This window comes from Heloderma suspectum, chromosome 1, assembly GCF_057233095.1.
Source record: "Heloderma suspectum isolate Gila_16-S chromosome 1, 16-S_ref, whole genome shotgun sequence".
Taxonomy (NCBI): Eukaryota; Metazoa; Chordata; class Lepidosauria; order Squamata; family Helodermatidae; genus Heloderma; species Heloderma suspectum.
Window position 1 is genome coordinate 140,200,897 of NC_139458.1, and position 26,971 is coordinate 140,227,867.

At 45.7% G+C, this 26,971-nt stretch overlaps 1 protein-coding gene across 1 annotated transcript; it reads left to right on the forward strand.

Moving 5' to 3' along the window:
- Nucleotides 1–718: 718 nt before the first annotated feature.
- TBC1D10C (TBC1 domain family member 10C) lies at nucleotides 719–26,971 on the forward strand. The gene is made up of 9 exons (XM_084804033.1): nucleotides 719–1,036; nucleotides 7,114–7,213; nucleotides 8,584–8,691; nucleotides 9,497–9,603; nucleotides 17,559–17,673; nucleotides 17,886–17,951; nucleotides 18,536–18,725; nucleotides 20,568–20,722; nucleotides 23,406–26,971. Exons 1-9 carry the CDS (start codon nucleotides 723–725, stop codon nucleotides 23,826–23,828), a joined length of 1,578 nt encoding a protein of 525 aa, XP_084660159.1. The 5' UTR covers nucleotides 719–722; the 3' UTR covers nucleotides 23,829–26,971.

The following is a 26,971-nucleotide window of genomic DNA, read 5'->3' on the forward strand; positions in this document are numbered from 1 at the left end:
AAACCCAGTGAAGTTTCTGGTTGATCTGCAAATCATCCAGATCAACTAGACTCCTTCAAGTGAGTTGGGGTGCTCAGCTAGGGACTTCCGTTTTATATGCCCATCAGTGGTGTTGTCATGCTGGTACTCAGGTTAGCGGTATCCAGGTTCTGACAGAAATCCAATGTGGATACAATGTTGGACTAGGATCGGCAAGACCCAGGTTCAAATCCCCACTCACCACTGAAATTCACTGTGGGTCAGACTCCCTCTCAAACTCAGGTTTGTTGTGAGGATAAAAATAGAGTGGGCAGAGAATAATGTGCCTTGGAAGAAGGTGGGATATAACTGTCAGAAATAGGTAGATAAAATAATAAAGATGTCCTCCAGCAGGGGGCGTTGCAGGATGCAAGGCATAATGGATACAGGGGCAAAGAAAGATGCTCCTGCCTACAGCCACTTGGCTTTTCCTTACCTATAGGGGGAGCAGTGGAGAGCAAGGTCTGGGTATCAGCTGGGGATGCTTCTGGTACTTTCCAGGCCTCTCCCAGGAACACTGGAGGGGCTGTCTAGTGTTTTCCTTGCCATGTGTTTTCTGCTCCCTTCCACCATTTCTTGCTCCCCTCCCCTTCTGCCTTCTTCACTTTGCAGAGCTCTAGCGTTGTTTGTTGCATCAGGAAATGGTTGTGGGAGGAAATAGCTTGTGCGGAACTGTAGTCACAACCGGAGTGACAGGTTCATAGATGCAAGGTGTCTCACCCTGCTCAGAAGCGACGCCAAGGGCCCAGCGCCGACCAGCACGAGATAAGGGTGCTGGCCTGAGCATGTACAAGACAGGTCGGTTTGCGAGAACTCACTGGGGAAGGATGTCAGACCCCAGCCTTTCAGCAGAGCTCCCCAACGTGAACCAGGCCATCGCTGAACTACCAGACGCCTTTGATGTCTCCCTGCGGGATGACGTCAGCTCCCTGGGCTCTGACTCTGAGCTGAACGGGATGGCTCCATATCGCCAGACTGACCGCTATGGCTTTATTGGGGGCAGCGGCCTCCACAGTGGGTAAGAGGGGACCACTGGAAGGCTGCGGGAGGTGCGGGGAGGGGGCTTTGTTGTGTGCAAGGAGTGTCTCTTGAGAGGAAAGGAACAGTGAACACCCCTGAGGTTTACTGCATGGAACCTGTTTTCCAGATGCTGGAAAACCTTCATTCCCCCAAGACAGCCTTCTCCAACGTGGTGCCTTCCTGATGCTTTGGACTACTACTCCCATCAGCCCCAGCCAGCATGGCCAATAGTTAGGAATGCTAGGAGCTGTAGTCCAAAACATCTTGTGGGCACCGGTTTAGGGAAGGTATTCGTTTCCAGATGCCTGTCTATGTTTTGCTGGCCAGTTTGCAGTATTCACAGGCTTCTGGAATGTGACAGCCATCACCCTTTGATTCAGTTCTTTCCTAGCTTGCTGCACCCATAGATCCTCATTATATAATATTCCTTGATTTCCCTCGAAATAAGGCATAACTTCACAAGCATTCTGTGGGGGAGGACACTTAGCAGATGGAGAAGTGGGACCGGCAGATGATGAGCCTGTCCATGGCTGTCTTAGTTTGAATCCTGACATTGTCTCCAATAGATCATACAGATTGAAGGCCATTAGTGAAGATCTATTATTAAGGTACTTTGGATGTGGTAAGCATCCAAGGGCTGAGAAGTCTAGATCATTATTTATTTTTTATTTATTACATTTATATCCCGCCTTTTTTCCTCCTTAAGGAACTCAAGGTGGCATACATAATCCTCCTCCTCCATTTTATCCTCACAACAACAATCCTGTGAGGTGGGTTGGGCTGAGAGTCTGTGACTGGCCCGAAGTCACCCAGTGAGCTTCCATGGCCGAGTGGCGACTAGAACCCGGATCTCCAAACTCCCAGTCCAACACTCTAGCCACTACACCACACTGGCTCTCATTACACTTCCATACCCTACCCCAGCCTTTCCCAACCTGGTGTTCTCCATATTTTTTTGAACTACAACTTCCAGCATCTCCAGTGACCCCTACTAACTTGGGGAAACCGGGAATTGCAGTTCAACCAAACTGGAGGGCACCAGGTTGGGGAAGGCTACCCCATCCTATCCTCTGTTTCTCAGCAGTGAGTTAATTTTAGAGTCTGGGCTTAATGATGTTCTGGGGAGGCCCTCTTTTGCTTCAAAATGTGGTAAGCCAGCCTGGTACCACATGGGGAGCCCTCCTACGTATTCTGCTATGTTGGGCCCTGGGCATCACCCCCTAAGTCCTGCCCTGACAGCACCACTGTTTTCCTGAGGTTCTCTCTAGTGTTGGCTTATGAGTCTGTTCCCCAGAAAACAAATGTAGCCTTATCATAGCAAGAAATTTGATTTTAAATGAGAAAGGAGAAACCTCATGGCTAATTAATGCCTTCAAGTTTAGTTTAGCTAGCATTAAAGCACATATTGGTCATTGTAAAATGAAAAGATTTATAGGTTAGGGAACAGGGAACGTCACACACACTGTCGTATTGAATTTAAGAAAATTGTGGCTATTTGGGAAAACGGGAATGGGTATTATTTTTGGAGAGGGACCAAGGGGTCAAGATCCCTGTTCCTCAGCTCTGGATCTCTTTCACCTTTTCCTACAGAAAAAGATTTTTATTTATTTATTAAATTTATTAATCGCCCATCTGACTGGTCACCCAGCCACTCTGGTTTTTGCAATGCAAAAGAGCAAATATAGCTTGGTCCCAGTTTTATTATGCAGGAGAGACCTAGATTCAACTCGAGTCATCCACAACCACAGCATAAATAAACAAATTTAATGCAATATAATTTCAACTACTTATTTGTCTGTCTCTTGCTGTAGACAATGGTAATAGCCATTGTCTTAGATATGGCCTCGCATCACTCCAAGCCCTTGGTTCCAAACTGTCTTCAGCTTATCTCTTTTACTTCTCTTGGTGAAACTAAACAAGCTGTTGCAGGCTAGAGATGTGCCAACCTTAGGTTTACTCTGATGACAATCTAGAATCTGATGACTTGTAAAACTTCCCTCTTAACTTGGAATCGACAAGATTTTCACCTAGGGCTAGGCAACCTGGTGCCCTCCAGATATTTTGAGCTACAACTCCCATAAGCCCCAGCCAACATGGCCAATGGTCAGGGATGATGGGAGTTGTCAATAGTTAACCCTTCCAGCTGAAATCTTGGATAGGCCTAGTGTTTAACCAGACTCCTCTTTCCAATAAGGTTGCCAACTTTTGAACCAGCCCCTGTTGCTTTCCCTTTCACAGCAGTTTGATTTGAAGCAATGAGCTGGTGATCATGGTTAGCTCCACTCATGAAAACCTTAATCAGCTGATTTGTGTGTATCAGGCTTGGGGAACCTCCGGCTTGCAAGAAGTCTCCATATGGTCCTTGCTTTTACCTCCGACCAGAGATTTCCCCTCCTCCCTCCCATGCTGAAAGTGAGGCTTTTTAAAAGTCCCCATTGTCACAATGGAGTTAAAGCCTGATTACAGCATGGGGGGCATTTTCAGGGGGAGGAGTAATCCTCCCCTCCCAAACCCTGCAACTCCCCTCTGAAAAATCACAACCCCTGCTGCATTTAGGCTTTTAAAAAGCCTCTATTGGTATCAATGGAAGCTTTTAAAAAGTCCCATTGCAGGGGAGGGGGAGGAATTTGAAAGGTTGCTGCTGGGCAGGGAGGGGTGATGTGTGAGCGAGCGTATGTGCGGGTGAATGGGGTCTGGACAGGCTGGTCCTGCCCACTTTGGGGCATGCCCCCCAACATGCTTGCCCAGAACCAATTTGTTCTGGCTGTTTATATGTTTTTATGTAAATGGTTTACACTTTGTATAATGTATTTTAATGGTTTTTCATTTTTGTAAACTTCCCAGAGAGCTTTGGCTATGGGGTGGTATAGAAATGTAAATAACAACAACAACAAAAACAAGAGACATAGAAGTAGGGCCATATGGTTTTCTTCCCTGGTCAGCTGGTAATCCTAAATCACCATCAAAGCACTTTGCAGTGGGAAAACGCTGCCTGCTCTGAGGCTTCATTTGTCAAGCCTTGGCGCTCCAGGAATCACTTAAGGAGTGTTTCACTTTTCAATGCAGTGTTAACGCTGTTATTGGGTGGCCTATAATACTGTTAATAAAATAAAGAAATAAAAATGAAACTGCTCAGCAAAGCATTTTCACAGATGGGCTCAAAAGTGAGAAAGGAATATTTAATCATCATTACCATCATCATCCAGATTAACTTTTAGCCTAATAGAACGGGAGGTGGGGAATGGGACACCTCTCATTGCTGCATGTAGACTAGAATTCAGGTAGCTGGTAGAAATAGTCCGTCTCTGTGAAAAGACCATCCACCTTCCTTCCTCACTTCTACAGAGCTCATGTTACCTATTTTCACCCTTTGATACATATTTTCACCCTTTGATACGTTCCAGTCTGAGCCCCTTGTGCAGCATTACCCATATATACATATCTGTACTAGATTGCTTCCATAATTGCCTTGTAATTCAGCTCCTAACAGAGATATAAAGACTGTGTGGGCTGTGATGAGCATGGACCTGAGGTAAGATTTACTGTAAGGTAGAAGAAGAGTTGTTAGGAACGAGCTTTTGCCTACCTGTTAACTAACACTTCCTGTTTTAGCAATCCCACACAGCCACATCCTCTCTCCGTGTCCATGGCAACTTGTGCACCATAGCAACAGGGGTGGTGGTTACAGTGGTTAGTGACAAAGTTTCCTTGACTCTTCTGCCTACAAGGCATTGAACTGCACAGGAGACTCAAAAGCCCTGCAAATCTACCATCAGTTTTACAGCTGCACCAGTTTTACATCACTTTCAGGTTCATGGCTTCCCCCAAAGGATTATGGGCATTGGAGAGCTGCCGCCCCCCCTTTAAATTCCCAGCATTCCTTGGAAAGAAGGCATGTATGTTGAACCAGTTAAAATTTCCAGAGGGGCAGCTGTATTAGTCTGTTGTAGCAAAAACAACGAAGAGTTGCGGTACCTTAAGAACACAAGAAGAGCCATGCTGGATCAGACCCAAAGGCCTATCTAGTCCAGCATGCTGTTGGCACAGTGGCCAACCAGATGCCCATGAGAAGCCCACAGCAGGACATGAGTGCTATAGCGCCCTCCCACTCATGTTCCCCAGCAACTGGCATACAGAAGCATATTGCCTTCAATACTGGAAGTAATATCTAGCCACTTAAATCAGATCCATGAAGTGTTATCCTGAGTTCCAAGAATATACACAGACGGGGTGGGGTGCAGTGGGTGGAGAGAGATTGTAAACACTGAGGTGAGAGAGAACCAAAATGTAGAAAAGGCAGAGGGTAACAATAATGTTACATTAACGGCAGCCATTTACAAAACAGTTGTTGGGTGATATCCTTGCAGTGGTGAGCTGATTAACACATATGGTTAACCAATTAAAGTCTGTGGTGTGAGTATGCTGAGAGAGAGAGACCTGTCACACAGCTTACTTTGCATCAGCCACCAGGTTTGGACTCACCTGTGAACTCCCTTGGGAAAGTCATCTTCACATTGAAATCTGTAGCCCTAACGAAGTATTTCCCCCAACAGGAATGTAAAGATCCTAGAACACAGTCACCCCATTTATTTCTTTTATTTACAGACTGTCGTTAACCAAACTGATTTCAGGGTGGTTTACAAGGTCCAAAACAATACAAATACGTAGTACCACAAAAATAAATAAATAAAGAGATGAGACCAGCAGATAACAGTTGTTTAAAAAGTACTTTAAAAACCTGAATGAATAAAAAGGTGGGGGGGGTTATTGGTGGGGTGTGTGTGTTGTCCAATGCCTAAAAGAAAGCAATGTTGGTGCCACGTGAGCCTCCTGGGAGAGGGCATCCCATAACCAGGGCAACACGGGTGAAAAAGCCACTGTCCTAATTGCTACCCATTTGCTTCAGATAAGGAAAGGATACAGAGGAAGGGCATCTATCACCATTGATTTGGCCAGTCTCAGGACAACTCTGCAGTCTAGAAGAGACTGTTTAATTCACTAATACGTCTCAAGATACAAGCAGACAAACAATCCTGACAATCTTCTTAGTTGTAATCAGTGTTTAGTTGCTCATTATACCATTTATTTCAGCCTCGCCCTGTGTTTCCTTACTAACTGAAGTGTACTACTTAAATTACTTCAAGTTAAATATTTATTCTTATTTACACACAATTTATATTTGCTCAGATTTGGTCAAGCATAACTAACTGTTTACTTCAAGTCATGTATCGTTTCCTCACTTAGTACTCAGCTTCTGTAAAGCTGCTCCATAGCTATCGCTCTTTCCTGTTATGTAATTGATGCTCCGTATTTACTCTTATTTTGCTACTTAGTGGCCATGTTTTGCTTATCTACAGTGCAATCCTCTACATGTCTTCTTGGAAGTAAGTCTCAGTGAGTTTAGTAGGGTTTACTCTGAGGTAAGTGTGTACAGATTGCAGCCTATGTTTTACATCAGGGAAGGGCAACCTGTTGCTCTAGGACTGCATGCTGCCCTCAGCCTAAATTCAAAGCCCACTGCAAGCGGTAAGTTGAGACCTCTGGCGAGAGCCATTTATTCCCTGCGTTTATTAAGGCAATAAGCAATCACTAAAGGACTGACCTACCCCACTCCCACTTTTGGATCATATCTAACTACTACCTCATTGTTTGTTTTTGTGACTTTCATCTAAAAGATGTATTTATTTTCCCTAAACAATATGGTCAGCAGTTATGATGAACAAGATCAGTTTTGCAAGAAATGAGTTAGCTGATAGCACAAAACAGTTCTCCTTGCAAGAGCTGAGTTACTAAATTGAACTGGTGCTCCTTGCAAAAACTCAGCTCCCCCTTATCCAGCCCAGCTTCTGTGTTAATATTACAAGACGAACAAAGGGTTAGGAATGCACTGAATGGGACCCATCATGATCCAGAGACATATTTGAGAGATCAGTTCGGTGCATCGCAAGAGACATAAGGAAATGTTGCAAGAAAATATATGAAGAAATGAGGGAGAGGGAACCGGGAAGCATTGTGGCCTCACAAGGCAATTTAGAGGGATGTCCTCAGCCTTGGTCTTCTCTCTCCTACATGCAGGCTAGGTCAGCTCCCAGTTGAGCTCATTCGGCATCGTGAGGTCAAATGGCTGGACATGACGGTTCATTGGGAGAAAACCATGGCCCGGCGCTACAGAAAGGTAAGTGATTCTGCTATACCTTTTAATCAGAGCCTTTAATGAATCCCTTTATGATCCCAAAATAAGTTTCACAAAGAGTCTCTCTCTCTCTCTCTCTGACACACACACACACGCACACACTCAACCCCTAAAGGACTACAGCCCTTGACATGGCTCCAGACAAGATGGCTTCAAATTGTTGATATATTCAGAAACGATCAACCTGCTGCTCTCCTCCCTCCCTAGAATTTTAATCTCACCCTTCAATACCACTATTTCCAGGGCTAACAACTGCAAATACAATAAAATGCTAAAACACAAGAAAGTCACACAACAACAAATAAAGAACCCACGGGACCAACCAACCCCTGCAAATCTAGCAGATACTACTGTAGCATAATATTGATGGAAATTAAATTGTAAGTTGAACTGAAATTACATTTAAAAGCCAGGGGAGGAAGGTAAATGACCTTTGCCTGGAGCCAAAATGACAGTTTCACTTCTGTGTCTAACCAGCACTTTTGGAGAGTTTTTTTAGAGCAGGAAAAATGCAGCATTTAATTGTTGTTTTCCGGGCCAAATTCAAGGTGTTGGTTTTGACCTTTAAAACCCTATATGGTTCTGGCCCAGCCTATCTTAAGGAGCGCCTCCAGCAGCACCAGACAGGCCGCTTAACAAAATCAGCCTTGGATGGTCTTCTCTCTGTCCCATCAGCCAGGACAGCTAGACTGGTGGGGACAAGGGAGAGGGCCTTTTCTGTGGTGGCCCCCACTCTGTGGAACTCCCTCCCTAGGGAACTCCGCCATGCCCCCTCTTTAATGAGCTTCCATGGTGCATTAAAAACGTGGTTGTTCAGGCAGGCATTTGGGGTGGGTTAGGGTATTTTAGAAAATGTTTTTACTGTAGAATTTTATTGCTTTAAACTGTTTTATTGTACGCTGTACATCGCCCAGAGTGGCTGGGTGACCAGCCAGATGGGCGATTAATAAATTTAATAATAAATAAATAAAAATTGTAAAAGTTAAAGAAAGTGTGATTTCCTATTTACACTGTTCTTCTATACCACAGTGCCACCTAGAGGTTATATAGCAGGAAAGCAGGAAAGGAAACCCTCCTCATGTAGTGCTTGGATTGTAATTCTGCCATGAAACTGAAAGTAGATAAAGTGGATTAACAGCAGGCTTGTGTAGAAAAGCTCTAAAATCTTCAGACAATCTCACTCAGTGGTTTGATGTAGTTGTCAAAAGGCATGGAAGACAAGATGGAACCCTGCCAGCTTCCTATGGTCCAAGACTTGGCTGCTGGCTCTGTGGTGGCACCATACTGAGGGCCATTTTGTGGTGGGGCTCTGTGCAGGATTGCTGTTTTGTTGATGAGATTTGTTGGTTAAGGTGAAGCTGCTGTGCCGGAAAGGGATCCCCTCATCTGTACGTGCCCGCTGTTGGCCTCTGTTGTGTGGAGGACAGGTCAAAATGGAGAGGAACCCTGGAAAGTACCAGGTAAGGCCACCTCTCATATCACTACCCTCACACGCACCTGCTCCTTGCTTGCCACAGCCTCTGCCATTGCCTTTCTTTTCCTAATCTGTGCCTCTTCCTCCAAACCCTCATTTAATTTCAGTTTATTTTGCAATCCATTACTTTGTTCCTCCTAGACAGCTTTTCCTTGCAGTTGCTGCTTTGAATATTTTTACATTGTCATCTGGTAGCAGCCTCTTAAATGTAGGATAGCGATCCAGAGAAGGGTAGGCTAAGTGTATTTCTGAAGAACACTGCTCAGCATAATCCTATTATTTAATGCCTTATTTAATTCTGTAGGATTTACTTCCAAGAAAACATACATAGGATTGGGTTATTAAACGTGTTCTTTTTTGTTCTGGCCAGAAGAAATTCTTAGTCTTGCCTTGGTCTTGCATACTCATTTATTCTGAAATGGCAATATAAAAAAAAAATGGCGGGAGATCGCTTCAGCCGCCCAGGACACTCTGTCACTGACCTTAATATCATGTGTTAATTGGTTTGCCTTGTGCTGAGATGCGTGTGTTATCAAATGCACCACTGTCAACCATGTGATTGTCAATATCTGTACTTTCTGTATTTAATGTTTATATTAAACAACATATGTCTGTTTAAAAGCTAACAAAAATGGGATCATATGTAAATCCTTTGGGAGGGGGTTCTAGAGATATGGGGCCACCATAGAAAAAGGCCCTGTCTCTGGTGTGTATATGTGTGTGTGAGAGAGATGTACTGCATCCACAGCCCTCTCACCCAGGCTGTCCTGAATGTATTTTTGTTGTTGCAGGAACTGCACGAGGTACCTGGTGACCCTCAATGGGTGGAGACCATCACAAAGGACATTCACCGCCAATTCCCTTTCCATGAGATGTTCCTGTCACCTGAGGGGCCTGGGTGAGTGAGAGGCTTAGGTGCATGGAGAGAGGAGATAGATCCATAGAATGCTGGATCTGAACCTTTGGTCTGATCCAGCATGGCTGTAGTTCTTAAATTAATTTCTGAATAGATGACCATAGAGTCTAGAAGGCATGGGGGTTGAGTAGAGGACCTTCTAGGAGATCACATTTGTTCAAATATATATTAAATGAAAGTGTATGTGTGCTGTCTTTGTATGCCATATGAAACGAAAGGAGAAAGTTGGGCTGGCCACCCAACATTGTTTGATAGTGTTTTGTGGTATTTTGGAATGGATAGGTAGCCATGTTACAGTGCTCACACTGTATTTAAAAAAAAAAAAAATCAGGGTGGCTGTGCACTCCAGCACTGCAGAGTGGGAGTGCACAAACTTTAAAGAACTCAAAAGAAGAAAAGAAAAGGGTTAATCAAATGGCAGGATATGGCTGTAGGAGAGGAGTTAAGTTTGTTTATGTTGGCTACATTGTAAAAAGCTAAATGGGCACTCCCACACTAGACCGGTAAAAAAGGGTATGGGTATGGGCTTGAAGGTAGGGAATTGTGTTGCTTGTCACCATTCATGTCACAGGGAATTGCCAATAGAGGCCCATCAGGCACTCATAAGCCACTTCTGTCATAACAATAGCAATGGCTGCACTAGTCAAAATCTGCAGGAAGCATCGCTTTATTTGTGGTTTGGGACATGTTTCCTCAATGTTTCCATTGTTGCTGAATTGTCCAGAGAGGGTTTTGATAGTTCTAAACCAACTTTTCAAACGTAGATGCTTTCCTGCCAACATTGCTTTGTTTTCCAGGGAAGTTTTCAGAAAGGATACCAATTCATCCGTAGGAGTCTGTCCAGATTTCCCCATTTTGCATATCTGAAGTTTCCCTTCTATCTTTGCAAGAGAAAACATCCAGAAATGCTCTTGTGCAGAGAAGGGCTCATCTTCCCCTGTCTCCCTCCCGTGAGCAGATGGTCATTTGTTCAGCGACACACATGCAGCGGAGGCATACTGGGTGCGAACCCCCTGATGATATGCTCCAGCTGTTGTTCCTGCTCGTGCTGCAGCAGTTGTTTTTACGGGGAACATCTCTGTGGAGAAACCTGTTTCTGCACACAGATCCCCACCACTAGCGCACTGCACAAACGTAATAAATGAATAAATTTGTTCATTTATTACATTTCTGTATGGCCAAATGCCAAAGCTTTCTGGGCAGTTTACAAACCTTATAAACCTTAAAAATACAATATTGTACATAATATAATCAAAGCAACTCCTTTCTCTGTTGGCCTTGGTTAAAGGATATGTATAGATAAACATATCTAGAGTGGTTAAGCCTCTGTGGAACGGCACCTTGTTTTGGCCTCCTGTGCAAGGGATGCATCCAGAAGACATACAAAGCAAGATCTACTGCAAGTTTTTTCCCCTCCCACACCTCAAGTGGAAGTAGGCTGTGTGCACAGCACAGATTGGCTGTTCTTTGTGGCGCCATAAAGGTTCCCCAAACCATTTTTAAAGTTTAAGAAAACAATTATTGTTTGCCTAACACACCAAGCAAATATTACATCAGATAAAAGTGCAAGGTACCTTAGTGGGAAATGATTCTTAAAGGCAAAGAACCTACCTGCATGAAGTGGGGGGTGGATGAAGAAAAAGAAGAGATCAGAGTTAGATTCTGAGAAAAGTACATGTGTTGTTTGAGGAGTGAAAATGGGGGGAAGCCAAGCTCACCTACAGACAACTAGAAACCCTCAGAAGCCAACCTACAGTCCCCAAGTAGACCACAGTCTTACAGTGCAACCCTATGCATGAGTTCAGTGGGACTTACTCCCAGGTGTGTATAGGATTTCAACCTTAACAGCTGTGTTGGTCCCATGGAAAAAGAATCATGGACATGTTTATTTATTTAATCCATCCATCCATTTCTTAGTTGCCTTTCAAGACCAGACTGCCCAAGGCAGCTCACAGAATAAAGATGATGATGATGATAAAATCATATTAGTTATACACCATTTTAAATAAAACGAGTTCCAATAAAAAACAATTTTAAAATGCTCATCAGCACACATACCATTAAAACATTTCCTTAAAAGCTAGGGAGAACAGATGAACTTTTAAAACCTGCTTACACAGCCACAGATGGGGCCTCCATGCGTCTCTCGGGAGTAAATTCTATAGGGCACTGTCCACCTTATCTATAATGACTGCCAACTTCACTGATCCTGATGGCGGGTGAACGAGCAGGACTTCTGAAGCTGATCTTAAGGCACAGGTGGGATCATATGGATGTGGGTGGTCCTTCAAATAGCCTGGACTTAAACCACTGAGGTTTTAAAGGTCAAAACCAGCACATTGAATTGGGCCCTGAAACACACTGGCAACCAGTGCAGCTTGTACAGAATTGGTGTAATATGTTCTGCCCATCTAGTCCCAGCAAGGACTTAAGTGGCCACATTCTGTATCAACTGATTGTCTTCAATGGCAGCCCCCGGATTGTCTTCAATGGCAGCCCCATGTAGTGTGCATTACCATAGTCCAGCCTGAATGTAAATAGGGCATGCATAACTGAGGTCAGATCCTCTTTCCCTAAACAGGATGACAGATGATGTACCGACTGCAGTTGATAAAAGGCATTCCTGACTACTGCCGCCATCTGTGCTTCCACAGACTGCGACAATGTTTTTTCCTTTTTTCCTTTTTCCATTAGCTTCTCGAATAACTACTCTAGCAAACGTGAGACAACTCTTTTGATTAAACCAGCTACTCTTGTAAAAGTTAAAAATAAGCTTTTGAGTCACACAGAACATTTCTTCAGACTTAGCTGCTCAAAGCAAATAAAAACACATTGTCCAGCCATGCTTGCTGCCATTAATAACAAAAAGCAGAGATATTGCAGACATGGGCCTTTTTAGAGAAGCACAGAAAATACATATAGCCATTACTCGTTTGCTCCTGGAAAGGGGATACAGACATCTTTCCTCAAAGTAGCACAGTTTGTTACCCAGTTGTTGCAGGCTATTCTTTCATGTTATTTATTTGAGGTGAAATTGTATTTCCCCTGACTCAAGCCACAAAAAACCTTGTTCCCTGGAAAATCCACCACCACCACCCCTATAAGGAGTGCTGTGATTTTACAGGTGTCCACAGACACTCAGTGGACAAAATTAGCAGGAAGAAAGGCAGCCCAGGCCTGTGGCATTATGAGTACCTTCTGTAGCTTTATTCTACTTTTTATGAGTCATCGTATCCTTTTCTTAACCTTTAGAGCAGGGATGGGGAACATGTGGCCCTCCAAATGCTGTTGGACTACAATGCCCATCATCCATCACCATTGGTTATGCTGGCTTGTGCTGATGGGAATTGCAGTCCAACAATATCTGAAGGGCCACAGGTTCCCCACTTCTGCTTTAGAGGCTGAGTGAATCCTATGGTATAACTCAAACAGGGGAGAACTCTGCTAGCCCTTAAAATCAAAAGGGGATGGATATCAGTAAAGCAGCTTCCACCCTTTGCAACAAACATTTCTGCTTTTTCTTTTCTTTTTAAATAGATTTCTTGAAGTGTTGTGCTTTCCCACTCTCCAGTTGCATAGATGTAAATCTCAGCTGTAGATATAGGGCTTTTCTGCATGAGGCATTTATTGTGCACTCATCATTCTACTCATGGTTGTTTACCAGGTTCTTAGATGATGTCAGGACCCTCCAGTTTCGCTTCTGTGTCTATCTAGCACTTTCAGCAAGGTTTTTTTAGAGCAGAGAAAATGTGTCTTTTAATTGTGAAAGTGAGAGAAAGTGCAATTTCCTCTTGTGTATTTTTGCTATTCCACTCTATACCACAGTGTCACCTAGAGGTTATGTAGCAGAAAAGCAGGAAAGGAAACATTCCTTGTGTAGTGCTCAGATCTCAACTCTGCAACAAAACCAAAAATAGGTACAGCTGATTAAGAGCTGATTAACAGTCTCATGCAGAAAAGCTCATAATCTCAGGGTTGGAGGCAGGATCCATAGCTCAGTGACAGAGCACACGCTTTGCACAAAGAAGAATCTCCCAGGCAGCTCTAGCTCAAAGAGTCAGGTAGCAGGTGATGGGAGAGAAGTTCTCTGCCTGAGAGCCAGAACAGCTGCTGCCATTCAGGCAGGACAATACTGGGCTAGATGAACAAATAGTCTGACTATTTCCCAGCTTCCTATGTTCCTATTACTGTTTCGTTTATTCAGTTTTGATAGCAGGGATGTGAGACTGACAAATCTCCAAGCATGGCTTTTGCTAATCTAGCACATGGAATGCATTATGGGAGGATCTCACAAAGGAAAACCAACTTGTGGCTGGGGCATGCTTTACACAGCATCACCTGAACGAGGCCTACATAAATTAGATTACAAATTGGAAGGCTTTGTTGAGAGGATCCAAGTTACATAAGTCTTTCCAAGGACAAAACAATACATTATGTATACCACCTTTCCTCCAAGGAGCTCTGGGCAGTGTACCTGGTTCTCCCTCCATTTTGTCCTCACAACAACGCTGTGAGGTAGGTTAGGTTGAGAGATGGTGACTGGTCCAAAGTCATCCAGTGAGCGTCATAGCTGAGTGGGGATTTGAATTTGGATCTCCCCAGTCCTAATCCAACACACTAACCACTGCACCATGCTGGCTTTTGCAAGTGTGACAGCAAAATATACACTCTTAATTCAAATTAACGGAGAAAAACAACAGGAGACTATCATCACTTTGATGCCCTGCTTGAGTTTCCAGAGGTATCTGACTGACCAGTGTCAGAGACAGGTGGACTAGGTGGACCTGATCCAGCAGCAAGGCAGTCCTGATGTTTTTAATGAGAATTTTGCCGTAGGCAGCAAGGGGAGATGTACTGCACTCAGACAATTCATAGAGTGCAACTGACATCTCCCAGGAACCTTGATGTCATAAAAAAGATAAAACAAATATCATAATTATTACATTCACAATGTTGAAAGAAAGATGTCATTAGCTTGCTCTGTCTGTTTAGAACCGGGGTGGGACGGGGAGCAGAAAGCTTTACATTTTTTTAAAGTCTTTCTTTTTCTTTTCCCATGTTTCTAGCATAATCTGTCATTTACAATTAAATATCTGCACACAGTACACGATCCTGTAGCCAATACTATCAGATTCAGAGTACCAAATCTGAGGTGCAACTCTGTCTGTATGAAAGCATAAAGACCTCTTCTCCTCCACACAAGTGCTATGACCTTGCTTCCCCTTGGCAATTCAATTATTGGCATTCAGAGAGAGGCCGGTCACACGTGGAAAGCCGCAAAGGCTGCATTTCAACCTATTGTGAAGCAGATGCAAAACGAGGTTTTTGTTAAATACAGCTTGTCATTCCCTCTGGTCAGCAAGAGAGCAAGTGACAGATGAAACTAAAATACGAAGACGACAATGCTTTTCTTTTTTGTTTCCTTTCCTCTAGAGGGAGCCAAGAGTCTTTATTCTTATGCCTCTTATTTTATTCCAGCTGGGTATAAGTAATATGTACAGTTAAGATAGTTTATCCATACATTCAAACAGGTTTTTGCTTGCTTGCTCTCGGACTGCCTCTTTTGCTGCCCTGTAATATTTTCTCTGATCTACGAAGATTGGATTCTTAAGTCACGTTGGGCTGCTGCCTTCAACCCTGTGCCAACTCCACGTTTTTGAGTACCCTTGAGCAAGACAGCCTCAATAGGCCCCCTCCCTTGTTGAACCTACCTTCTCACCTGCATTGTCACCAGCTACTATGACTCCTCATCCTTTTCCTCATCATTGCTACCACTTGCTTGACAGGAAGGGTGCTGGTGTGCAAGCAGGCAGTGGCATCTATGCTCCTCTTTCTCACCACTACCACTGCCTGGGCCCAGGAAGAGGCAGGTGAACAAACAGGGTGCAATGATGAAGAGGAGGGGCAAGCCCGGAGGGGCGGGGCTTGTCAGCGGGCCCCTGTTGGGCTGTGGGCCCTTGGCAAGTGCCCAACCATGCCTACCCTTAACACCATCCCTGCTTCAACCAGGTCAAATTGCTTGGCCCTCTAGCCCTGTATTGCCTGCTTGGACTAGCAGCAACTCTCCAGAAACCCAGGCAGTGAGTCTTTCCTGTCACTGGCTACCTGATCCTTCTAACCGGAGATGCCAGGGATTGAACCTGGGGCCTTCTGCACACAAAGCAGGTGCTCTCCCACTGCGGTATGGTCCTTCCACTGCACACAGGACATCGCACAACAGTGCCACCAGGGTAAGAAAGCCAGGACCATGCGGGAGAGCCCGCACTGCGTCTCACCCCACATCAGAACCCATCTTTGGAAAATTGGGTTAGCACTGGTGTGAGGAGGAGCCATGAGCTCTTCTGGCAGGGCTTGCTGCTACCCGCATTACCCTGACAGCATGGAAGGAGCTGTGCTGCTACACCTCAGTTGGTGCTTGAATTGCAGGGAGCCGGCCCACTTCTCTTTGGTGGCAGCTCCCTTAGCTACTTGTTTTAGAAAGCTACCGCATGATTTGGCAAAGTTGTTCTCATCACTCCAGTCTTAAAAGAAATGCACTGATTGCCTCTTTGTTTCTGGGCCAAGTCAAGATGCTGGTACTTAGCTTTAAAGCCCCAAATGGCTTGTGGCCCAAATACCTGGAGGAGCGCCTCTTCCCATACTTGCAGGCCCACATCTTGGTTGTTAATGTTAGTGTTTTATTGTATTGTATTCAGTTTTAAATAATCTATTATCAATATTTTTGTATAATGCTCCAGAATCTGATTTGATGAGGGGCGGTCTGGAAACATTTTAAATACATCAATAATATGGGGAGGAGGGAGTCAGGGGTGGGGCCTGTGGATTTCATTAAGGGTCTCCCTACTTTCCCCCCTACAATTCAAACACAGGTTCCCCTGCTGTCATGGTAAGAAACCAGTCATGAAGTGAAATCAAGTGTTGTCTAAAACAGTGGTGCTCAACTTCTCATATCTTACATCCCACCAATCACTCTGTCAAAGAACCTGGGTCCCACCATGAAAGAAACAAAAAGCCCACTTTTTCCAAGAAGGACATTTATATGTTTACAGGCAGTCTGTTATGATAGTTATCATTTAAGGTAAGTTTTAAGGACATAAAAATTGCAGTAGTGTTGTTGGGAGTAAATTTTATTCCTATGATTGTAAAACACAAACAAAAATAATTCCATTAGTAACTGAAAATTGTAATAATACTGTTGAGTATAAATTCTACTGCCATGGTAACTGCAGAACACAAAGGGAATAAATACAAAACTGCAGTAGTATTACTGGGAATAAATTTTATTCCTTTGACTAAAACAAAAGCAGACAAAAATAATAATTCCATTGGTAGTTAAAAAGGTTACGACTAGTGTGTCACAAGGTTATAGATGGATAATCCATAGCAGGTGGGGTTGGCAGGAGATGGCACGTCACGCTTGCGGGTGGACATGGGGACTGAGGGGGAGCGAATTCTTAATAATTGTTATGAAAACCCCGTGTCCCGCTTAGTCTGCTTCTGCGTCCCACCAGTGGTACGCATACTGCTGCCTGAGAACAACTAGTCTAAAACTTTCCTCCTGCATTTCCAGACCACTGTCAGGAACTCAGTCAACAGAGCGCACAACAACTCATGGAGACCTGTTCAGAAGAGTGTGCATACCCTGGGACAATAACCAAATGACAGCGCCAAATTTTGCACACCGAATGCCTGATGCGTGCACACATGTGTTCCTTCTGCAGCACTGATTCTGGTTCAAGATTTAGCCTTTAAATTAGGGGCGGGGCCCAAGGGGAGGGCGGTGTGGCTACACTCAAACTGGGTAGACCCTATTGAATTTTTAAAAAAATGTTTCCATGCTATCAATCTCTTTTATGTTTTGATTTTACCAATCTACTTGTGTAAGTTAAGGATGTGCCAGGCATTCCAGGCTGCTCTGTGATGCTGTTTCCTTACAGGCAGCAAGGGCTTCTGCAGATGTTGAAGGCCTACACTGTGTATCGCCCCCAGGAGGGCTACTGCCAGGCCCAAGGGCCGCTGGGTGCCCTGCTACTCATGCACATGCCCCCGGAGGTGAGTCTCACACAAAGCTCCCAATGCCCTTCACCCCTGCGGGTATTGCCGTTCCTTCCACTTCCGTAATAGTTTCCTTTCTCTTATTCTTCCTTTCACTCAAACTTGTTTTGCTCTAATTGTACTATATGCTCCACTCCCCCCGCACACACTGCTGTTGCCTGACCCTCTGCCTGCCAGTCTCACTGATGATGCCTACTTGTTCTTTCCAGCAAGCCTTCTGGTGCCTGGTGCAGATCTGTGAGCACTACCTGCCTGGCTACTACTGCCCCAAGATGGTGAGAGATTCAGGGAGGGAGGGAAATTCTCCCCTGGGAACTGGTCTGTAAGAAGAATAGTGATGAGTCAGGGACATTTGACATTTAGGGAGAAACTGTGCATCATCCTCCGAAACCCAGTGTCCCGAAAGGGGTTCTCAGATAATGGCAACAGGGGAGGTCTAGGATATTGGGGGGTGGGACTAACCTCAGGAGGGTTGGAAACTGGCATGGTTTGTGGGGCACACAGCTCAGGTATTAGCAGAGCTACTGTCTTTTTTCAGGTCAGGCTGTTGTGCCTTTAAACAGCTGCATGAAAGGCAGAAATTCAACAGGCGCAGCTTTCGCCAGCATGGACAGCAGGGGAAGATTCACCTGTTAGATTTCTGCCTGCCACACAGCTGCTAAAGGCACAAAAGCCCTGTTAGATAAAAATGGCAACAGAGATGTTGAACATCTGGTAAATTAGAAGGAGCCATTGATTGTGAAAGACATGGAAGATGGCGCCCGTGGGTCATAGGAGGATGCAGGACTACAGGAGGGTATCTGAAAACATGGGACAGGCGGCATTGTTCGGTGCGACATCTTCTTCCCTTCTCCTGCAGGAGGCACTGCTGTTGGACAGCGAAGTGTTTGTTGCCCTCCTTCGCCGAGTGTGCTCCAAGGCACTGAAGCATTTGCAGAAGCACGGAGTGGGGCCTTTGCTCTACATGCCGGAGTGGTTTCTGTGCCTCTTTGCTCGCACTCTGCCCTTCCCTACTGTGCTGAGGGTCTGGGATGCCTTCCTTAGTGAGGGTGAGTGATGGCAGCATGCAAGGAACTGTGAGCCTATGCTGAGGGAGGGGGAGCAGAATCTGATGACAAAACGTTGGGTGGTATCCCATGTTGGTCTGACTTCAGTCCCATTCATTTCAGTGGGTCTGCTCTAAGCAGGACTAACGTTGGGTACAGCCCATTACAAGGTGGCAACTGCAGTAGCCCAAGGCAGCTGGTAGGAGTTGGTGGAGGAAGAGTAATATTGATTTTGGAGACATGGGAGGATAGGATGGGAAGGACGGGGCAAAATTAATAAGGTTGGGCCTTCGTTTTAATAGGTGGCTCCTGCAGATGGAGTGTTATGTTAAAAGAAGATTAGGAAGAAACAGAATAAATAATTGATATGGAAGGGATATTCACGCTAGGTGGAAGGTCCTTTTAGACTGTAACCTACTCTGAGCATATGGTATAGGCCAGTGTATACACTGAAATAAGTAAATCAGGACCGGGGAAACTGCAGGCCTCCAGATGTTGCTGGACTACAACTCCCAGCATTCCTGATGATTGGCCATGCTGGCTGAGGCTGATGGGAATTGGAGCCACAGGTTCCCCACCCCCAAAGTAAATAAACTCCACTAATTATTCATTTAGAAGGAAACTGCAGGAGTTATTGATATCAATACCAAATGTCCTGTTTGGCTGCAAGAAGACATTTAGGTTGCTTCTGTTAAGCATCTAACAGCTCTGTTGTGAACCTTGGGGGCTCTCCTATGATAGGAGGGACCATAGCTCAGTAGAAGAACACATAGGGTGCATTTGCACAACAGCCCATCGTGGGTGACAAGCTACACACTGTGGGTTGTTTTGTGAGCAACCCTCAGCACGTGGTTTGTGCACCTGACAGACGATCTGGGTTGTTGTGGCTTGTTTCACCCCATCTTCCCCCTCAGTCCTCCCAGTGGCTCTACCCAGTATCCCAGGGGACTTCGCAGCAGAACCCATCTTATTTGCCGCCAAGTCCCTGGGATACTGGGCAGAGATGCCCAGAGGACTGAGGGGAAAGGGTGGGGGGAACAAGTCAGGACAACCCCAGGGCTGAGAAAATGCAAAAAACCCAAAAACTCCTGGGCTCGTTTTTGTGCAAAAAAAGAGAAAAGAAAAGGTTTTTTTAAAGGCTCCGATCGCGACCAGGGCCATGACTGGAGCGGGGACAGGAGGCTTGGCAGGAGGCAGGTGGAGCCAGTGGTAGCCACTCCAAAGTGCCATTTGGGCATAGTCAGAGCGGCTGCCACTGGCAAGGAGCACTTGCAGTGGCTCAGCCGCAATCGTGAAGAGCGATCACGGCCATGCTCGGGAAGCGTGGCAGGAGTTTCTGCAACTCTTGCCAAGAGGCAGTGCCCTTTACCAATGGGCCCTTTACCCAATGAGGCCAGTGCCCTTTACTCATGATGGGTTGGCATGTCCAGGTTCAGATGACATGCCAACCCATTGTGGGTAAAACAACCCCTAGAAAAAGCCATGGGTTGTTGCCATGGCTTGTTCTAAAGAATTAACCCACCATCCAGGAAGCTGTTTGGGTTTGCACGACATGACAACCTACTGTGCCTTGTTCCAGACAACAACCCATGATGGGTTGTTGTGTCGTGCAAACCCAGTCATAGCTTACATCCAGAATGTCCCAGGTTTAATCCCTGGCATCTCTAGCTAAACGGGTCAGGTAGCAGTTGGTGGGAAAGATGTTCTCTTCCTGAGACCCTGGAGCAGTGCTGCTGTCAATAGAGTCAAGACTGAGCTCTATGGACCAAGAGTCTGACCTGGTGTAAGGGAGCCTCCTATGATTTCTGATTGCTCTGAGCTCTGCCCCTGGCATGTTTTTGGCAGGGGTCAAGGTGCTGTTTCGTGTGGGGCTGCTGTTAGTCCGCTTGGCTCTGGGCTCCTCAGAGAAACTACGTGACTGTCCAGGACTAGTGGAGACACTGGAGAAGCTGCGCAGTATCCCAGCTCACCTCCTGCAAGAGGACACATTCATGGCTGAGGTAGAAACCGGTGTGGTTCCTCCTGACTGGGACTGCTCTCTAGAGTGCACTGGGCTACCATCAGCAGCCTTGGTTGGAAGCAGAAGCTGACATGCTTACAACACCATATACCAGGCATGAAGAACCTCCAGCCCACCAGCTTCTTCCCTAGGCCCTGCCTCCCCTCCCTTAGGGAAAAGCTCTTATTTCCCCTCAGCAGCTGACTGGAGAGAAAATATTTCCTCTACTGAACAACAACAAAAATCTCCCTCTCTCAGAGGTCAGCAGCGAAAAGCTCTCATCTTCAGTCAGCCGCTAATCAGAGACAAGAGCATTCCCTGCCAGGAAGGGGCTGGGGAAGGAGCTGCTGAGTGATTCATTCCTGCTTACTTCTGAGCAGACATGCAGAGTCTTATCCTGCTTACTCCTGAGTAGGCTTAAAATTGGTAAGAATCACATTTTGGCCCCACCCACAGATGGAATGCGGGCCATGAGACCTTTCCCAGATTGCAATTCAGTCTTTGGACTGAAAACGGTTCTCCATCCCTGCCGTACACGTTGACAGTAGGACCTCCCTTTCTTGCTTCTGCCTGCCTGTAATACAGAGTGGGGTCCTTCTTGGTGGGTGTGTATGTGTGTTAAGGTTGCCAGCAGACCTGCTCCTTCCTGTGTATCTTGATGTGCAGAAATAAGCAAGTGAGGTTTTTCCCAGCGGTTCACAGAAAAACATTTTCACCTGCAAATGCCTGCAGATCCAGCTACTGTTAAAGGTACAGGAGCAAGAGATGGTTAAAAAGCTGGTGGCCCTAGTGTGCCTGTAGGGGCACTCAGGCAGGGAGATAATTGTCAGCTAAGCTTTGGATTAGGCAGCCCTTAACCAAAAGCCCATGGGGCGATTGCCCTGTAGCTCATATGCGCAGTCTGCCCGTTCTTCTGCAGTGTTCTGGGTGAGCTGGCATGAGCTCTGGTTTCTCTCTCCATCTTCCCGCTGTCACAGGTAGGATAAGATAAGGACAGTGGAGGCTGCTGGCTCCGATTTTGGTGGGGCTGTAAATCTATTCTGGGTTTCAGTCAGAACCAGCCAGAACTCTAAAGGAGCTATCTAAGGTACTGAAGCCTATTCCCAAAACACATTAGGCACCTTGGATAGCTCCTTTAGAGGTCTGGCTGGTTCTGACTGAAACCCAGAATGGATGCACAGCCCCACTGAAATCGGAGCCACCAGCCTCCACTGGATCAGGATGTGGTGTTTAAAGGGTGCCGCTTCCTGCACTGCATAGGGCATACATAGTTTAGCACTCAGCGAGAAGTAGAGGAAGCAGCAGGAAGAGACGGTACAATGTTGATGAAGATCTGACCAACAATCTCCCTTTCAAACTATGTCACTCACAGCAGTCCCCTTTAGTCTGCTGTTCTGACGGGGCGGGAAATACACAGGGGCCTGACATGATCCCTGTACAGCCTTGTTTCTCCTAGACATGCTGAAAACATCACATTTGAACGCCCCCGGCAGACACACATACAGTCCTCAACCTTTTATTCCATTCTTCCCCAACCTGGTGCCCTCCAGGTTTCTCTACCATCTTCGTCTCATATGGACTGAAGGATCAACAGTAAGGGCCGCTTCATATATGATCTTGGTTCTTGGCTTGCCACCGAGTATACCCTCCACGCAGGGAGTCACAGCCTAACCGTGCTGCCTGTTGAGACTATTTATTTTATTTTATTTATATCCCACCTTTCTTCTGTTGCGGGACTCAGTGTGGCTACATGTGGCTCCCAGGTGGTCTGTCCTCCAAGGACTGACCAGCCCCAGGCCTGCTTAGCTTCAGCAAGGTGGCCGCCTCATGTGCCTTCACACCATGCTCTGGGACAGCTGCTTGCAAATGTGTTTGCACACATGATACTATTATGTGTGCACCTATTAAAAACAACCCTCTCGTGTTGTTCAGAGAGCAGCCCTTACCCCAGCCAAATATTTTAGCCCTCATGTCAGCTGCATGCATTGCCTAAATGCATTATCTCATGCATCTCTGACAACCAACAACACACACACACCTCTCAAAGTCAGTTGCCACTTCCATCACCCTGACCACCTGGTTCTGCAGTCTCAGACTGGGCAGCCTCTGTAAAGCAGAGGGATCTGCTTTGTTTTCCCCTACAACCCTGAGGTTCACCAACTGTGCAAAATAGTGGCTCAGGAAGGAGGACATAACATTGAGGAACAAGGTGCCTCTGAGTGCATGCTCAGCCCCAGAAGTTGTCTTTAGTAGCCAAACTGGAGCTTGCACACACATGCAACGTACTCTTGTGTTCCCACCCAACCTCCCTTTTTTTTTATTTAAGAGGGGGGAAAGGCTTTTTGTTGTCACTGTTGTTAAACTATTGGGAGCTGGATACTCTTGCTAGTCTACTGCAAATCACCCAGAGATCTACCAGTAGATCCTGATCTACCTTCTGCCTGCCTTTGCTGTAAAGCAAACCTTCAGTCCACTGGCCTGTAGTATCCTCCGCTCCACGCGCCCCCCACAGCCCCGTCTCTAGGGTGCTGACAGATTCCTAACATTAGAATCTAAGCATTCCAGATTGCTCTACTCCAAGTCCCCTTCCTCTTTGCCCCAGGCTCCAAATTCCTAATGCCTTTGAGTTATAAGCTTGAGGCCTCAAATCCTAAAGATGTTCCTGCTCCTTTCCTTTTTGGCAGGTCCATGAGGTGCCTGTCTCAGACCGTGATTTGGAACGTGAATATAGAGTCCAGCTGGCAAAGCTGCGTGCAACTCGGCCTGAATTCCAGTACAACCCAGAGCATCGACTATCTGGCGCAAAGGCCATCTTTGATGCACAGCAACTGGAGGATACAAAGAACGATCAGGAGGCTCACGGGAGCCACACACATACTTTCCACATCCCCGAGATCAAGGTTGAGCCACCCCCCTTATCCCCCAAGGAGCAGAAAAAGCTGAAAAAGGCCTCTGAGGGCCAGAAGAAACGGCAAGCTAGGAGAAAGCCGGATACTCGTGGGAAGACCTTCCATGTCACAAAACAGTCATCTGGCACAACAGAAGAAAGGCTGGACTCAGGCACTGGAAAGAGGAAGTCTTCCTTCTACCTGGAGACATGGTTCTGAACAAGGGCACAGCAGAGCCAGGCCTCTGTGAGCAAAACTCCCAAGACTCTGCCACACAGCCCTGCCTTTAACATACGAATGAAGCCGATAGTATGTAGCGCAACGCTGCCTTGAAGCCAGTGCTCCGCTTCTAAAAAGGGAGGTGCTGGCACACAACACCTTCTGATTTTGAAGCCTTCCTTTTCCTTAATCCAGCTTTCCCCAACATGGTGCCCTCAAGCTGTGTTGGACTACAGCTCCCACCATCCTCAGCCAGTATGGGCAATAGCCATGCCACTTGGGGATTATGGGAGTTGTAGTCTGACATAGCTGGAGGGCGCCAGGTTGGGGAAAGCCGCATTAAGCCCTGATGTATGGCAGTGTTTGAATTACTTGAATCCCATCCTCCCTCCCTTTTGTGACACACCTCTTTGCTACTCTTTTGGGGTGGATATGATTTGGCTAGAAAAGGTGAGCTTCATGTGCCTGCCATTAAGGGCCCTTCTACGTTTCCTCCTGTAATTCAAGTACAGATGCGCAGATACATTCTCTAATGAAGGAACTGTGCTCTTGACCTGGTCAAGAGAGGTTTTCATCTATTCTTACTTCATACATTGTAGGTTCTGGCCTTGGCGGTGAAAAAGGATGCCAGAGCTGAGACCCTGTACAAATTAAACCCAGCTTGAAGAAGTGCATTACATTCATCTGAGCTGAAGCCCAGGGCTGCAGAGGGATCAGAACCCTGATTTTAAGGAAGTGCACAATTAAACAGAAATGAAAGGAAATATTCCACATATTTATGTAGAACTGAGGCATTAGACTCAAAGATCTGGAACGGGTGGTCAAATAGCCTCGGCATCCAATTAAATAATAAAATGTCCTTTCATTAAAAATAAAAATGAAAAAAATATATAGATTGGAATAGAGCTACTCTGGATTCAGTACTGTGAAGGACATTTATTGGGGAGTGTTTGCTTCTAAAGCAGATGAGGTATTAATGTAATTTGTTTTATATTTGAACAAGGTGGGGAAAATGGGGAGGAAACAGAATAAGGGAGATAAGAGCGAAGAAAGTCATCAGTGAGGCACTGAGCAAAGAAATAAGGGCTTCTCTTGTGCTTGGTCTTAGTCTTCTGCCTGAAGTCGATTGATTTCTTTGTTTCTTTGCTTTTAGGGTTGCCACCTTTTTTTCCTGATAGGACTCTCATACCCTTAACAGGTGCACGACAGGCTTTAAGTTTGACTGTGAACATTTTTCCTATCAGGGTATACTCCAAGTTGGGAAAAGTTTTATCTGTTGGATTTCTGCCTATTGAGCAGTTGTTGATGGCTAAGGGGAGGTACCCAGTTTGCTTTATGACTCAGCTGCAGTGGTGTGGTAAAGCCAGGGGTTGCAGAGATGCAGTTCTGGCACTTCTTTACTAGCAGGGATGCTGCTGATGTCATTCCACCCCCACCCACCCCCTCACTTCCTTGTTCCCTTTGCATTTACCTGCAGTGCAGCTGGTGGGGGAATGAGTTTTCCCAGCAATAATATATTATTCCCTGTGGAAATGCACAGTCTTTGGGGGAGGCTTGGTCTTGAATGGGCAGTTGACCCATGGTCTGCTCCTGGGAGATGAAAATTCTTAGAACGGGTTTGTTGATCTGGATTAACACAGCTGCCTGAAATTTGGGACTCTCCTTGGGGATGTGGCTGTGAGGATCACCACGATGAGTGGATGCACATCAGAATTTACCAGTACACCACTGCTCAGCTATATGCATGAAGTGGGAGGAGACGCTGCAGGAAATAGTTAGGCGAGGGCGGGCTTATCACCTCCTCCTCTTCTATGTGGAAGGTTCCTGTAAAGAGGAGAAGAGATCCCCTATCGATGGCAGAGACCCTGTAGAGTGTGTGAGAGGATCAAAAGAATCTCAAGGCAGATGCAGGTTGCGCGTGGGTGCTTTCCTTTTGCCCCACCATATCCCAACAAGCAGAGCGCAGGCACACAAGTGGTGGCTGGTTTAGTGAATTTTGTTTGGATCAAATATCTCCCCCTCCCCGGACGCAGAGGGTCCCCAACCCAGATCAGGACTGGTGATGAGTAGGGGGCTTTTAGGGTCCGTATCGGGCATTCATCATAAGGTTTTGTAAAATTACTTCTCGCTGCAGACCAATCCCCTCTTCTTAGATCAATTAAAACAAGCCATCTTGGACCAGTTCTTAACATTAATTTTCCCATGTAGCTTTAAGAGGTGTTTAGGAGAGAAAATGGCTGAGCTTGTGGAATAGCAGAATGGTTTAGATGCAATACTGACACATGCAATCTGCCCAGCCTCAAGGAGCTTTGCCCATTGTGTGCACAGGCCATTCCCATCTTGCCAAAACTCACGTCTTTGAGCATTTTCTCCCTGCTTCCTTACATGAAAGACTCAAATAGGAGGAAAAATTAAAATCAGAACTGGCCTTTAGCCTGAGCAATGCAGATCCAAAGAGCTCTGATCCAGCTTCCCTTACAAGCCCCAAATTAGTGCTATTTATCTCATTGACAAATAATGCTAACATTTCCTTTTGATGAAGTAAGCTGTATTTCAGAAAAACCTGTGCTTCAAGAAATCCATTAGTCTTTGACAGTGGAATCCTGTGCATGTCAGAAGTAAGCTCTATTGAGTTCGAGGCTTACTTCCCGGTAAGTGGGTATAGGATTGCAGTTTCAGTTGCCATAAGATTGCTCCCGCTCCCACCCCCACCCCCCTGGTAATAGACTAACAGAACTACCCCTCTGGAATTTGCACATGTAATCCTGTAATCCTATTATCCAGTTAGGGCACAATCCTTTGTATATTTAGACAGGAAAAGTCCTATAACTCCCAGCATTCCTGAGGCAGCTGTGCTGGCTGAGGCATGCTGGGAGTTCTAGGACTTTTTCCTGTCTAAACATGCCTAGGATTGCACCCTTAAGTAAGATGCTGGCTGTTCCCCATCAAGTGCAAATATTTTAAAAGTACAGCTGGGTAAAAAAACAATGGAGTTTGCAAACCAGGTAATGGTTGATGAGGATGACATGGTAGAACAAGTACTAGTGGAAGGTTAACTTGCACACTTTTGTATCATTTTTTATTCTGTATGCCACCTTGAGAGGTTTTACCCTTAAAATAAACAAGTGGGTGATGGAGAGAGA